The 15,812-nt window shown below is 43.7% G+C and overlaps 1 protein-coding gene across 1 annotated transcript; it reads right to left on the reverse strand.

Annotated features, from left to right (window-relative positions):
* Positions 1-1,317: 1,317 nt before the first annotated feature.
* LOC137599818 (insulin-like growth factor-binding protein 4) lies at positions 1,318-15,094 on the reverse strand. Its single transcript, XM_068320991.1, has 4 exons — positions 14,052-15,094; positions 7,285-7,448; positions 5,894-6,019; positions 1,318-4,278 (listed from the first exon to the last, which is right to left on the reverse strand). The coding sequence occupies exons 1-4, from the start codon at positions 14,407-14,409 to the stop codon at positions 4,141-4,143; spliced, it is 786 nt and encodes a 261-aa protein (XP_068177092.1). The 5' UTR covers positions 14,410-15,094; the 3' UTR covers positions 1,318-4,140.
* Between the last annotated feature and the right edge of the window lie 718 nt (positions 15,095-15,812).

Here is a 15,812-nt window from a genome sequence, read left to right on the forward strand (position 1 = left end):
CTTCTTTTGAGAACTGAAATACTTTGCATTCTTGTTCACATTGTTTGAGAGCCGGTCAGGTCTATAGTTGTAATAGTGTGTTCCCTAAAGATAACACCCCAAATCCTGCAGGATTTAGCCTACATCTCTGTCCATTCAACCTGAATAACTTCTTTTGGATTTGTTAATTGATTGTGTTCATTGTGCCCCTGTTACTTTCTGTTTACAATTGGGAGCTCCATTAATTTCTGCTTGACCTGCATCCTGTCCAAGATGTGTTCGGACACTGCAGGTGTGGCGCCTCATCTTCTATTCATCCAGCGGGCGATGGACAGGAAGCTTACGCTTGGAATGGGGGAACGGATTCCACGGCACGGACACCTGTGATGGAGTACATCTGGAGGTCAGGTGGAGGTCACATGCCTCCTGTAAACCACTGTGCTCGACTATCGGACGCCCACTCGGGGCCTCCAGGTCAGTGTGGGACTGTGGGGACCTGGAGTTAAATCAGGGTCTGCGGGTCTATCTTGAATTAATTGCAGGGAAACCCTGAAGATGTTCTTCAGCTGGTGGAGCGCTTTCAAATATGCTCAGGCGGTGGAACTATGCCTACGTGAAAGTTTACTTTTTTTAAGCTGCTGTGGACAGAGATTATCCAGAAGTATTCCTTGCTGAAATACCTTGAGTGTTTTCATTAATCTGTCTGTCAGGCCAGGATTCATAGCAAGCCTGGGGGAAGCATACCGTACTTGATTTATAGGGTAAAAAAACACACACAAAAAAACAGTAAAGGCCAACACTATAAATTAAATTATCCTGCTGACATGGCAAGATAAGAAAGTCCTTCAAAATAAATGTTCTCCTGACATAAACAGCACATTTAGGGTTTAAATCATTTGATTGCAGATGGGTTGGTCTGAGCATTAATTAAAATAAACATACAGATGCATCAGAAACTAATCACCACCTTCACCTCTCAAGATGAATCTAATTAGACCCTAATCTAGTTTCAAAAAGACTTGTGTAAATTGTTCTGTACTGTGTTTTCTTTACTTTTTGTGTGTCCTCCTGATGCAAGGAACAAACAAACAAATCAACAAATAGACACAGGTGTAGGTAAATATTTAAATACTTGTTCATCTTTATGTACCTGTGCCTGTCTGTGGGACACACACTGCTGTATAATCACTATTACGTCATCACATTGAAGTCATGGCTGAACTCCTTTGGATTTTTCATGATTCAACATCATGTGCTCGTGTGTTGAGCTAAAATCATCCTGCGCTAAAGTTAAATTCACAACCTCTACTAAGAATAACAACAGCAACAACATTATAGTTTCTAAAATGATTTAATCGATGTATTTCAATGTGTACATTTCCATTAGTTAAACATTTAAGTAAGTAACAATTTCATTGAATGAAACTCTTTATTTCAGTCCTTTGATCATTGAAGCATTTTAAAGAGTATAACAGTTCAATTTTGAGATCCACACGACCGTAGCTGTTTCAAACCCCAGTCCATCCACATGCAGGTATCATTACTTTATATCCTCTACACATTAATAGTTAATATCAAAGGTAAGGAGCAACAGTCTATTCAGTTACAATTCAGTACAGCAAAGTTAGAGATTAGGCAACGTACTATCGCTTAAATACACAGTTTATGTAGTTAAAAGGCCTTTACACAATCAAATCCAAAAACTGTCTGTTATCTCTCTCTTGTGCAACGGTTATTCAAAAGAGAAATAGGTTTGGGTGTCTTTAGTAATACATTAGTAATAACTGGTTAGAGTCGCTGGAGCTCTTTGAGCCTATGCAGGTCATTGAGTCAAGATGAATATTTTCATATACTTTACTTGCAATCTTTGGAACATTTTTTGTTTATATGATGTTTGATATTTTTATGCTGCAGCTGCGATTACGCCCATGCCCTCTTCTTCCTGTGCGTTTGTGTTTTGGTGAACTAGCTTTGGATTCTTTCTTTAGTTACATGTGAAAATGATCATCAGGCATCAATCCTTTAATCTGAGCATTGCTAAGTGCACCACTAATATCTCCTTTAAATATTTAGGTGTGCAAATTGCTGAAAAATGTGTCCAGAATTTCACTCTCAAGTACCCAACACTTGTTAGATGTATATTTTAGAAATGGGCTGGTCCCTGTATGCTGTCACCAGTTAGCTTGGGCCATGTTCAGGCGATCAGGGAATTTCTCTTCACACATTCAGCACTTGATATGCACTTAATTTAAGAGAAGATTAGACGAAATCTAACATGAAAAATTGTGCAAAAGCAATTGACAATATCGTTCATCATCATTTCATGTCTGAGTGAAGCTGAACCTTTCCTTCAGTGTTCTCAAACGGTCCTATTTATAGTTGCGCTTATGCTGAGGTAAAACCTGGAGACACGGGAACAACATAAATGATTGTGTGACTGTAGCCATGAACGTCGGTCTCATTAGGAATCATTTTTCTGCATGTCTAATATGAATGCTCTGTAGTCTATTAGTTGTTAGGCTGACACTTATTCCTGCTTTTAATTACACGGCATTGGACTCCTGCTATGGTGAACACAAGCCCATCTTAAATGACTCACTATCCATTGGTACAGTAAATAATAACCAGGGTTGTCCTCATCTGGTGGAGACAAACACCAGCATTAGCTTAAACCTGCTGCCCTGAACTAATCCACAATAGAACAATCAAATAACAGAATTATACCAGCTCTACCTACTTTATCCGATGTCTAATGAGTAACTACGCTGGTAATCCTCTTGACGGTATCATCACTGAAAACTAACATTATCACATGAATGGTGGAATTTCTCTTTCCATATGATTATTATGTTATCTGTTACCCCATTCAAAACTTCATATGAATTAGGAGTTGCTATGATGCAGGAAGCTTAATAATCACTATTTATTACACATTACTCTTATGTATTTAAAAAACACCTCACCTGCAACGTACAACACTGGCCAATAAAAAAAAATTTAAAAAAAGATCTGCAGTGATAGTGCAAAGCCAGTGTGAGATATCTCAACAAACTGATGGACACGGAAAGCCTTTACAACCAGCTACTGCAGACGGTGACGCGTTCATGTAATTCTCACACTTGCTGATGCCTGACGCTCCACTTTCTGAAAATCACAGTCTTCGGTTCCAATCCTAAACAATTGCTCCAAAAAGTGCAAGAGCCTTTTTTTTTGTTTGTTTCGTATTTTGGCACATTCAGTATATAGCACCACCAAAGTGCTGCTAAGCACTTTGTTTGATAAGTAATCCTGTGTGCTGAAGCATATTCATGTGAGAGTCACCCTTTTTTCCAGGCTGGATATTCTGCCGGTACTTCCGGACCACAAAGCCCGTCGGCAAAGAGAGGATGAAAGCGAATCTATTTGGGTCTCTCAGAGATGCAGTTTTTCAACCTGATCTCTCGTTTCACTTTGGTTTTGTGTGTCTGTGTGTCGTTTGGTAACTCGTGGCAGGCATCCTTTGTCGTACTGTTTTCATCTGTTGGTGATCTCATCCCATCCATTATTGCTACGCTTGTGTCATCGCTGAACTGGATTTTGTGTTTGCGAACACGTTTTACGGTTTATTTGAACATGTTTTTGTTTTTTTTACGACATATAAGTACAATAAGAGCTACGCATTACAACAATTTACACACATTGTGTGAAAAAGTAGCACACACATACAGTATTTAATTGATCAGCTTTCTGCAAAATCTCTCATTGTATATCAGAACTGCTTATTGTGTGGGTTTGATGGATTTCGTCTTCTTTTCAAGAGCACTACTGGATTTAATCTATAGTAATCAACACATTTTGCCCTCAAGCAAAGATCACAACTACAGTCTTATTTCTGGAAGATGTTTGTCTGCTATGTTACTTCAAAGCGCGTGTGTCTAAAGACGATCAGTCTCTAGCTGACAAAATAGAAACAATACACAAGTTCCCAAAGGACTCAGATGGAATATATACTCTCACACACAAACAGAATGGCGAAAAAACTCAATTCAACGGTTTTCTTTTGGTGTGCAAGCTCAAGTATTGTTGGCCTCAGGTGAAAAGAAGTCTTTTCCACATGGAGCTCTACTAATAAGCACCAGTAGAGTTCATCTGGTTCTGCCACGCCCGGCTGCCATGCCACACTCATTCCCTCATGGGAGCACTCATCAACTGGTGGCAATCCAGATCCCCCCGTAGCTCCAGCGGGCCCGGCAGCCTCATACCCGTCTTCTGATCCACGCACCAGCACTTCCCCCGCTGGCCGTCACGTGCGGGATGACACTGGGGGCATGAAATACATGTGGAATATTATAACATGTGGAAGATAGACCTACAGACACCTACTGACTTGATGTTTGACTTGCAGTCACCAGGTGGACACGGAAATACAGGAAATATTTCTGTTGCAGTGTAAGAGTAGAGAATTAAATCTTTGCAGACTTGAATATTTTATGAGGTGATAACTTGTCAGGGTTGTAATTTCACCTTGCACTGCTGGCCGGTAGAATCAGTAAATACAGGTTTTTATATCTCTGATTCATGAAGCTTTGGTGGAAGTTTGGGAGTTTGAGTTCAGACCGGATCTGGCTTCAAAACTTTTTTTTAAAGCAACATCGGCATTAGGAAGATCTAGAAGCATTAAAAGACTTTTTTTTGTCTGCCATTCCCCTCGCTGTTGCATAATGTGGATTTGATTTATTATTGAGTTAGACTAAAGAGGATGGGGGAGGAGGAAGAAGTGGAAGTACAGGGAGAGAAAAGAAGGGAGTTAGAGGGAAAGAATAACAATGATGACAGTTTAAACAAATGACAAAAACAACATCAATCCCAGCTGTGATATATAAACCAGTATAAAAACAGTATAGAGAAGAAAAGTACCAGCAAGAAAGATGTGTCAACTCGTGTTAAAAAGACTCTCAAAAAAGATGTGTTTTCAGTGTCTTATCAGAGTCAGTGGACTCTTTACGATGAAGCGGCAGAAATGACATTAAAGCATAAATGATCATTTCCAGATATGACATTGCGACCAAGGACCATGGCTGGAAAGGCAGTCGATGAGGCAATGAGCAATGTCTCCGTCTTTGTAGTGTCAGCTTGGAAATTATTACTTAGCCATTGTGTGACGGCCGTTAAGCAATCGATGAAGTTAGATAACTTGTCAAGCTTGTTGTCTTTGAAGGAGCAGTAAAACTGGGTGTGGGGGTGGGTGGGGGGGGGGGTCAAGTACAATAAAAACACAACAGGGCCCAGAACAGAGGTCAGACCAGTCGTATCCGACATGACCAGATTTATGGAGATGAAGTTAAATATGACAATAACCAGTTAAGGAAGAAGACCCACATGAGAGGTCAAACCTCGATGAATGAAAGGCCAGAGGCCACGCACCACGGGGAGAACTATGCACCTATCCCGAGGAGAGTGAGCCAGGAGCCAAGGCGTTACAAATTCTTCTAAATAAAACAAGTCTGGTAGTTTTTGTGCTTTGTGGTGTTTTATGGTTCCACAGAGCCTGGGAGACCAGCTATCAGAGCGCCGGGACATGAAATGGCTCCCAGTTGTCCCCCATGACCTTAAGCAGCCAATAAGCTTTATCACAGTGCACTATTTTGTTAAACAGTAAACAGATGCCAGTGAGTCTGAGCTGACAGAGACACGTCAACTATATTGCACAACCAACACAACTCAGACTCAATGACTGTTGCCTTCACAGAGCTTTCCTTTATCACCGTCTGCTGCTGTGATTGCATGAATAGCTCTTGTGTGTGTTTCACACCTTTATCTGCAGAGCTTCCCCAATGTTTAAGCCACAATATCAAGTGAAAACATCCAGAGTGAAACCAGTGCGACCAAACTGGTGGTTTCTAAATGTAAATTGCTGGTGTGGGAAATGACAGACCTGTTTAACATGGAAGTCTCCATTCTTGTCACAGTTGGGTATGGGGATGGTGAAGAGATCGTCGTGTGTGCGGGTGTTTGACGCCAGTCTGTCCAAAGCCCTCTGCAACTCAGCACGACATGGAGCCTGTGGGACGGACACACAGGAGAGGCCAGAGCATCGATGGATGTGGACAACAGCAATGCTAACGAGTGCTACACAAAAACACAACTCACTCCAGCAAAAACACACCAGATGTGTAACAATCAGCTCATTTCTCCACCACACTGGCAACATGTCATGAGGTAAACACTGTGACTGTTAACACACTGAGATATACAACAACACATAGCATTAAAAAGGAGAAGTTATTTATCTGGAAATTTTGAATGATTTTTTCAGATAAATCATAGAAAATAGGCCAAAATCTCCAATCAGATGATTGGAATAATTATGATTTCATTTTAAATTCAGTATTTTGTTGTTACAGTGCGCCCTCGTTCCTCGCGGTGAACATGTTTTCAGGAACAACACGTGATCAACAAATTCTGCAATATAGCAACAAACTATTTATGCTATTATTTATGGTAATTTAAACATTTATGAACCCTCCCCATACTGATATTAAACCACCTTCTATCTGTATTTTTTCCCCACAATCTGATAGGCTGTTTAAAGCACTTTTGTGTCTCACGTAAGTCAGAGACTCAAGGAACGTAGCGCACTTCTGGATGCCGTCGGCCATTAGAATGTGAGTACGGTATCACGTGACTGCCTACCAAAAATCCGGGATGAGATGAAGTCGTGAGTGCTGATGCGCGAATGCGTGCGGGCGCAATGTATTTTTTATAGATTTTGACATGGCTGCAGCACAAATTCACTTTTTTTGATCAAACTGTATTAGCATTTGAAAAATATGTTTTGTCGGCGGCGGACTGAGGAAAGACTTCATGGATTCTGTTAACCGTGGTCAACGGATACATTTTGTGTGAAACCAGCAAACAATGATTCACAGTTGGCTCCACTTAGACTTCTGTTTCACTGTGTGAAGAGCTTCACTTCTGACCGATGCATGTTAGCAATTTAAAACCACTGTAATAGGCTGAGCGACGCAGAAACTGACTGCGTGTGAATACATCATTTTGGTTATTTTTGTTTTTAAAAATCTGATAGCTCATAAAAACAGTCCAAATTTAAATGTACAAAATTAAAGCTGAGTCTACCAGTGTGGGTTGCTCTATGTGTGCCATTTATGAAACTCATTTTTAGTGTTAGATCAATTAATGTACCAAAATATAACCTGCCTGATCTGTTTGTGGCATTGGGTGCATGAGGCTTCACCTCCATGAGGTGACTGCCTGGGTTTACATCCTTCTGTTAAACTGATTACAGTTCCTGATGCTTTCTCTTACCAGCGCCACCTTGGTCTCCTCTCTGGCAGCGTTGTTTCTCTGATTTGTGGACTTTGGAGGGTGTCGGGCCAGGGTCTTCTGTATGCAGCGCTTGTCCTGCGGACTGCAGCGGATATTGCTGTTGTTTGGGTGCTCAGGGATGATCTCCTCCTGCCTCTCCATTGCTAAAGAAGAAATAATTGTGCTTTAGTGCCATGAATATGTCAAAAAGAACCATTTGCTGTTGAAAGTATTGCACAAACTCTTAAGCATTTGTAAGTCTTGCATTGCACAATTGCCAGTAGAACGTAATAATGTCACAGTTTAGCAAATAAAGGATGATTTAGTGCGTCATCCTTTATTTGCTAAGGGATCAGAGCAGTTCTTTTATTCTCCTTGTCCTTCTACGTGACATTGATTCGCCTGAACATGGTGAGACGTAGGTTAAAAATGAGGCCAGGTTGGCCTCTAGGCCAGCGAGTTCTCTGCACCTCGTTACTGCCACGCTGTGAGCTTGGAGGGCTTTTTTAATGACACCACCCATGTTCTACCCCTACCCCCCTGTGTATTGTGGTCTATGCCACATTCACCTTTCCATCCCTGTAATCCTGTAGCTCTGTGGCCCTGCAGACAGCCAGCTGCTTCCTCAGGAAATGCTCCCCTTCCTCATCATTCTCCTCCCCTCAACGACAACCTCAGTCGATGCCAGATGGAAGTTATTAGAGGGTATTTGCACTGTCACAAGTGGGCACGGCTGTGTGTGTGTGTGTGTGTGTGTGATGAAGGTTGTGTCCGTGTCTTTCTCTGTGCACAATGTGTGTTAACTTTCACCTGTGGCTTGAACCTTTGGCAGCATTTTTACGCCTTCTGCTTTTTAGCCATAAGCAAACTGGCATCGGAATCAAAGGACCTTAAACTGCAGTTTTATCACTGAAGCAGATCTGAGCTCTGGTTAACATCTAAAGTCACTGCCAGGCATCCAGTTAATTGGTGTTGGAAAAAAGACAATGAAGGTCGAAGCAGAAGTTGTCTCTTTAATCTTGTGCAATGTGCAACCTTTTCTCTGGTTCTCTTTAGCCTACATACTCGTGCGTTTTTCATTGCCAGACTTTTTATTGTGCTAATCCTGGCCTTCCTGTGTTGAGGACTGCAGGCCATTTTCTGATCGTGATTTCAATATTGTTTTTGGGAGGTGACGATGTTTCTTTGGTCTTCACAGACATCTTGTCTGGAGCTGTGGAGACATCTCTTGGTTTTTTTGGTCTTTTAATTCTCTTGCACATACGCAATTTCTTCCACAAGAGACAACAGACCTTCATCCCTCCTTCATCTCAAGTCTTTTTCCTTCTTTTGGCACATAATGTTTTTCCAATCCTTCGCCCCTTTACGATCCAAAACACCTTTTTTACAGTGAGATTGCACAACAGCGACGTAATGAAGACGTTTATTAATTCCGCACTGAGCTAATAAGGCTAAAGTAAGATTTTAAATAGCATGCCAGAGGCAATATCTTTTAATGTGCATTCTTTTACATTTTTGCCTGATCTTCTTTTGACTGAGCGCTAACTGCTGCTAGCGTCTTGATTCCCATGGCATTGAAAGGGAGGGCGGGGAGGGGGGGAGCAGGGCACACACCTTATACCACTTCACTGCCTTATTCCTTCTTAAACCAGGCATCAGTTGGGTGCTGTTACCATCGGAGACGGAACAAAAATTACCTTCCAGTCTTTCTTCATACAAAATACTTCTCCAGAATAGCGAAGCAGAATAAAGGTACGACAGTCCTGTTTTGATCAGGCTGTGTAAAAAAGGCCTAAAGTGTTTTAGAAGTGGGTCAGGCATGTCCTGTTTGCTGCCACTGCTGATTTCCATGGAGGAAATTGCCACATCTCTGTGTGGTTTCATTTTATTTGGATCAGCTGCTTTTGGCTTTTGAAGTTGAATTCCTTGTGTGCATTATCAGCCTCGGAGCTGAGACACCGCAGTTCACGACCGTCCACCGGTGCACAGCGGAGATAAAGAAAGGGTTTTTATTTGACTCTGTTTTTCATGTTTCACCTACAAATGGGCAGATGAAACACATCAACCCCAGACCCTAACAGGAGTTTAAGACCGCCTGATCTGTTGATCTGGTTTTTAACAGTCCACCTCAGAACATACTGCCAGCAAAAGACTGAATGGCGTTACACGAGGAGCCGCTGGCCGCTGGCATCCATCAAGGCTTCATAAGTTTTATGATGTGTGGAGAGACAAATTAACCAACCATCAGTGTAGATAGACAGATAGATAGATAGATAGATAGATAGATAGATAGATAGATAGATAGATAGATAGATAGATAGATAGATAGATAGATAGATAGATAGATAGATAGATAGATAGATAGATAGATAGATAGATAGATAGATAGATAGATAGATAGATAGATAGATAGATAGATAGATAGATAGATAGATGTTCTCTAATGTCTCAATCTCTCAAAGTAAAAAAAACAGTGGGAAGTCCTGCTGACAGCCACCGACCAGCCAACAAACACGTGTGATAACATGACCTCCTCGCAGGTCACAAAGTGCCTCGTGGCGGTGCTCGCAGATTTTCAGAGCGTCAACGAGTGGACTTGAGCCTTGGCAGATGCATTTGTTCTCTTAGCGTTCTTTTTGTTCAAGCATTCGGCTTTTTTTTTAAACACAGGGAAATGTCTGCTTTACAAAACAGTCAAAAATACATTTCAAAGCAACAGAAAAACACTGTTTACATCATTTAATATATGACATTATGTTGAAAGCGACTTATCTCCTGATAAATGAATCATTCAGGGTGGGGCTACTCCTTGTAATGTTTTGTAACACTATGATAAGTGTGTTTCTGGCCAATAACTCAAGAGTCAACAAAGATTCAAAACGGTGCTTTCAGGGACCGCTGGTTGCTGCCAGACGATCGGGCCGGCGGGGGCAGAGGACGTCTTTGAAGCTTTTCATCATCACAGTTCATATATAGTTCAGCTGTAGCAGCGCTGTTTGAGACGACTGGCATGGACTGAATGTCACTTAAATCACCATTGAGTCACTAAGGCAACCCTCGTGACCTTTGACCTGCTGCTGTCTGATGCAGCTCTGGCTGCTTAACACCCGGCCGAGGTCGAGATATACATTCAGACCCACAACCAGTCCAAGTGTGCAGCTTAGAATCGCTCGACTGTCCCCTTTGATTTAGTTTTAAGGAGCTTTTCCGAATCCTGACACAAACACGATCCCAGATCATCAGGATAAATATGATCCTTTATCCCAATGGGAGTGTTTTGCATCAGAACTGCGTGATGACATCACCTAGAGGAGTGCGAGGCGGTTCCTGCGTTCCTCTCCCACGTCAAACTGAACTGAGACCTTCTCCACTCCCTCGACAATCCAGGCACTCCATTCTTATTATTTTTACACACATTTTTTATACTTGGAGGTTGATAAGAATCATATTTTATCCATCCATCGTCTGTTGGGACGTTTCTACCCTCATCTATGAATAGAGGGAAACCTGCAGGTTCTGTTTAACCAGGTTCAGGACATACACCTATCAGTAAGTCATCCTTCATCAAAATGCTGAAATGATTATTTTTATCATGTTTTTATTGCTGAAACCTGCTAAACATTCTCTTTTACATTATGCCTGTTTTGTGTTTATGTGCTCTGAGCTCCGACACCAGGAGGGGGTCCCTATCCTATGGAGGACAGCAATTAGCAAATCACATTTACTCCTGCATAAGAGCCCCAGCTGTACAAATGTGCTACACACCCCCAGGAAAGCAAATAGACAACATTGAGAGACATCTGTTGAAAGAGGTTTAGGAGAAGTCCTCAAATAGCACCCCCGAAATCAGATCCACATCTTTAACTGGTTTGCGTCTCCCAAAAACATGGTGGGGAGTCCTCAGAGGAAAATTTATGTGAGCATGCTGCTTTCATAAAGACCTGCATCATAGTAAATTCAGCTCTGCCGACAGCTTCCTTCATCCAACTCCTAAAACGCCCAGGGGGGGCGTTGGACATCTCTTATCTGACATGTGTAGCAGTTTGTAAATAATATTCATTTGACCGTCGGGGAGGGACATTTGAATTTGACACCAGGGCAAACCGAGCAGGAATGAAGGAACAGAGGCCAACACACTTTATGATTTATTCTGGGTGTCTAAGAGTGGGATACACTAAAGCTGTCTTACTCAAGACAGATGATCGGGCTTGTTGTTGCTATGACGATATGGTGCAAGAATAGCCTTAAACTTGATAAATGTTTGAGATGGATCCCAAAAGAGCCCCATAACTCTTAACTCTCCCAGCTTGATTTAATGCATTACCTTTACTTTGGTACTTTTATAATCAGCAATTTGTGGTTTGCCTCAGAAATTAAAAGACAAGGAGATCTACTCTTTATTAAACATGAGTTACTTCACACTTTCCACATGCAGTAACTATAAGCTTGAACACCCGAAATTCCCCTCAGTGGAGATCTGCCTCTATCTCAGTGTCTTTTTCATTATGGATTTGCTCCCTTTTTTAAAAACCCTCTTCTATTTTTATCTAGCATGTTCGCTGTTGCTAGGAGTGGGGCAGTGTGAGACATGTCTTCAGAAGATGCACCCCCTTGTTTAATAATGCATAAGTACGTTGAATGTGCCACAAAGGAAATCTCCCGCTCGTGACTGGAGTAGTTGTTCTTCTCTCCCCCGTGCCTTTTTGATTGTATTTCTGCTGCCATTGTTTATATGGAACATTCTTATGGAGCGGATCTGAGCTGCTGCCCAGAAGAATTGATTTACAGTGAGATTTATTGGGCAGTCTCCCCACTTTGTTATGACAGACTCCGGGGGTGAGAAGGAGTGTGGAAGCAAACAGAACTCGACTCTAAGATTACAAAACACCAAAAACAAAACTTAGGAACTTTCCAAAATGTTCCGTGTACAGCCGCCCCACCCTGAAGAAATGACCCATGACTCCTCCCAGTGCACTATAAACCAGTTGCTGGCCATCTGATGGGACGGTGCAGCATCGAGGGGCAGAAATATGGTTTAAGGGAGACAGTGCAATGTTTTTATCAAGCCCTAAACAGCTTGTTGCTTCTTTCTGATTCCATTTAGTCATGCTATGCACCGGCCTAACCTATGCTGGCCCTGCACAGGGAGCAGAAGGCTCTCATTTCAGCTCTGGCAGCGAGAGCAGCGATGAGCTCATTCTCATGAAAGAGCTGGACGCGGTGGGCAATGCGCTCAAAGGCTTGTCAGGGCTGTGTGTGCGTGTGTGCATGTGTGTGTGTGTGTGTGTGTGGTGGGGGGCATCCTGGGAGTTCTATATTGGCTAAGTTGCGCCTCATCTCTGGTGTTCTGGTGCTAGCTGATAGCATACTGTCATTACCAGGAACTGCCTGGGGGTCTGGGCTCAGCGGAACCAACGGCGGCCCAGTTATAGTCACTAATCTAGAATAAATGAAAGAACTGCCTTGTCTGTGATGCACTCTAACAATTGTGTCATACGGCATAATGGAAATCAACACCACTCCCTTTGGGGATCACAGAGGAAGACAAACACTGGAGAACAGTTTCTTTCGTAGAAAGAAGTTAATGCCAAAGCAGTGACCTGGAACTGGATATGCAGATAAGACATCCAGCTTTAGACATCCCACTGTGTAAAAGTGGAAACAGACTTTTTTCTCTGCAAAAGGAATGCAGCAAAAAGAAAAAGGGGGAGAATAAGAAATAAGCCTGGTAGAAAGATAGAGACATTAACAGTTGAAGAAGAGACCTCTGCTGCAGCAGCAGGAGGAGGAGGAGGAGGAGGAGGAGGAGGAAGGCGGGTTGGCGTCCATGAAAGAGCACCAAGTGAATGACTGCTGATTGCTGAGAGCTCTAATAGCCCCCAGACTAGCCATACTCCATTATGGTCATTTCATACAGCAGCTTTTATTACCTCCTCCCATTACAAACACACACACACACACTCACACGCACGCATGCACGCGCGCCGCACACACACACATACACAATGCATTTCGCTGCCTGCACTGCATGACTACCTGCAAGCTCCCGGTTAAACATTGACATCCTGAGGTAGCTGCACGCCGGAAGATTGCTGATAGACTCAGCTTTTAGCGTTGTTTCAAGGCGTTTCTCTTGCACTAAAAACAGGTCAGTTATCACACACACGGAACGCAGACATATGTAGCACAGCCTCCTCACACACACACACACACACACACACACACCCTCTTACATGCATGCCCTCCCCAACTATCGCCACAGTGCTCTCCTTTCTGAAGCCTGGACTGCGTCTTGCAGCAAGGCCCCTTTCACAGAGAGAGGCCACAAGACAGCAGAAGGACTGTGTGTGCGTTCCCATCAGGCCATGCGTGAGGAGCTGATGTGTGTGCACGCTCTGGTTCAGAGCTTAGCTGAGATTAGGGTAAACAAGCAGCACATTGTCACACCCCACAACCCTGACCCCGCCTGCCTCAGGTAAGGCCTCAGGGGCGGAGGCAGAAAATATTCTAGTCTGCTCGGCCACCGGGTCCGCCGAGATGCTCGTGCAGGTTTGGTGAGACACGGTCACCTGTGGCTGACACAACACGCCTACTTCATGCCGTTACAACATCTTGACGTAGATATTTTCAGATATGTACAATGTACAAATGCATGGGTGTGTCGGCTTTTGTTGAATCAATAACTTGAATGAAGAGCTCGGCGCTCAGTGGAAAGAAGTGCATTCAGCATCGGTTCGCCCACCTCCTTTCCCCCCAGTTGCTCTCACCTGAGTTCTCCTCCACTTCTCTCTCATCAGTGCACACCCCCTGGCCATGCATCAGCGAGTGCAGTGGCCTCTCCACACCGCGTGGCGGGTAGCAGCGGAGGCCCGTGCCACATCGGGGCGAGTAGACGCCGCAGTGAGCCCCTTTGGGGAGGGCGCAGGTGGGGCAGCAGCCGCAGCCGGGCTCCCTCACCGTCTCCTCGCAACCCTCCGGCAGACGGCAGCTGGCCAGCCTCTCCTCAGAGCACACCGGACAACGGATCGCCTGGTCTGACAAGCACAGAGCCACCAGCGACAGGGTGCCAAACACCCAGAAGCTCCAGCAAGACGGAGCTGCTGCCACTCCACCTCCACGCACCATGGCAGCCCCCGGCACCTGTACGCAATCCTTTGCCCTCGTGTGTGATTTCCCTTTGTTCCCCCTTTTTCCTCTTTGAGTGTTGCACAGGTTTGATCACTTTATACTTCAACAGCAGATCTTAGACCAAGATCGGAGGTCTGAGAGGAGCGCTTTGTCCTGAACGCTTTGATATTTTCAGCTGGTTAGTGAATCAATTGCAGGGACACAATGTCTCTGCTGTTCTGCCTCTCCATTCCTCTGATTCAATTTCACAGGGCAGAAATTGGAGCCGGCTCGTGATTTGCTCTGCTGGCAAAACCAAGTGGTGATAAGAACTAGTTTTTGTTGCGTTGAAATTGCGGGTTGCAGGAAGGATATCCACCACCGCGTCCAGGTGAGCCTGGCTCTCCCTTTCAGTTTCAGTCCAGAGGTTTGCCCGACCTCTCATGAAGCACCGAAAAAATAAAAAATGTTGTCTACAAGTGTCCGAACGCAATGTAGGTCATCAAAAACCAGTGTGTTAAGTAACAGCTGCAGTTTCCTCTTCTTGCTGGATTGCAGTGCAAAAGAGTCTCTCCTGAAAAGCTCAACATGAGTGGCTCTCCTTGGACTTTATACTGGTCCATGGACACGCCTCTTTCTACAATGAGAGAGGAGCTGAAAGGCACAGCGGAGAATAGCCAGCCTAAAGCCCTCTGTCTCCCTCCGTCTCTCTCCTAACGCTCTCTCTCTCCGCCACACAGGCTTATATACGCTCTCCCTCGCTTGTCCTCTCTCAATCCTGAGTGCACAGGGAGAAAAAACGCAACTCAATTGCCCCCTCACAGATTCACACACATCAGGAATTCACTTTTTCTCCCTCAACTTATCCGCTCACTCGTATTTCTTTTTGGATAAATATCTACAGCTTATTCCTTGTGACAGTCACTCATTGATTTATAATCAGGAACTGTATGGGGCAATAAAAGCCATAAAGATTTTGGGGAGCAACACAGGTCCAAATATCCAACGGTGTTACCCCCCCACCCATCCACCCATCACAGCCACCCACCCATTATTTAGTGTTTTTTTTCTCCTTTTTCTTCTCTTGTTATTGACTGCAGTAGCCCAACTATAAAAGGCAAATGGACACCCTTAACACCCCCCCCATTGCTACCCTGCCCCCACCAGCCCTAAAACAGCTTCCAACCAGTAGGATGTAAGGATCATTTTTTTAACCAATGCTCCAAGCTGTAATCGTTCATCATACACACACACATCATTGAAGACTGTTTGGTTTACTTTGTCCTTATTTGCTGACAGATGCAAATATTTCCCTCCTTAAGACCTTTGAAACATGGCTTCCATTGGTCCATGTCTGGGGTTTTTTTTCTTCCTGTGCTCCTTCGCCAGCATTTTGCCATGGAAACCCAGCATGTATTATA

The sequence above is a fragment of the Antennarius striatus genome, chromosome 8, assembly GCF_040054535.1.
Source record: "Antennarius striatus isolate MH-2024 chromosome 8, ASM4005453v1, whole genome shotgun sequence".
NCBI classification, from domain to species: Eukaryota; Metazoa; Chordata; class Actinopteri; order Lophiiformes; family Antennariidae; genus Antennarius; species Antennarius striatus.

Bases quoted from the DNA above. Each gene is read 5' to 3' on its own strand.
- LOC137599818 (XM_068320991.1), bottom strand. From the start codon at position 14,409: ATGGTGCGTGGAGGTGGAGTGGCAGCAGCTCCGTCTTGCTGGAGCTTC. The intron at 7,449-14,051 runs GTGAGAGCAACT...TTTCTTCTTTAG, and splicing joins AGAAGTGGAGGAGAACTCAG to CAATGGAGAGGCAGGAGGAG. The intron at 6,020-7,284 runs GTAAGAGAAAGC...TCCGTCCCACAG, and splicing joins AGGAGACCAAGGTGGCGCTG to GCTCCATGTCGTGCTGAGTT.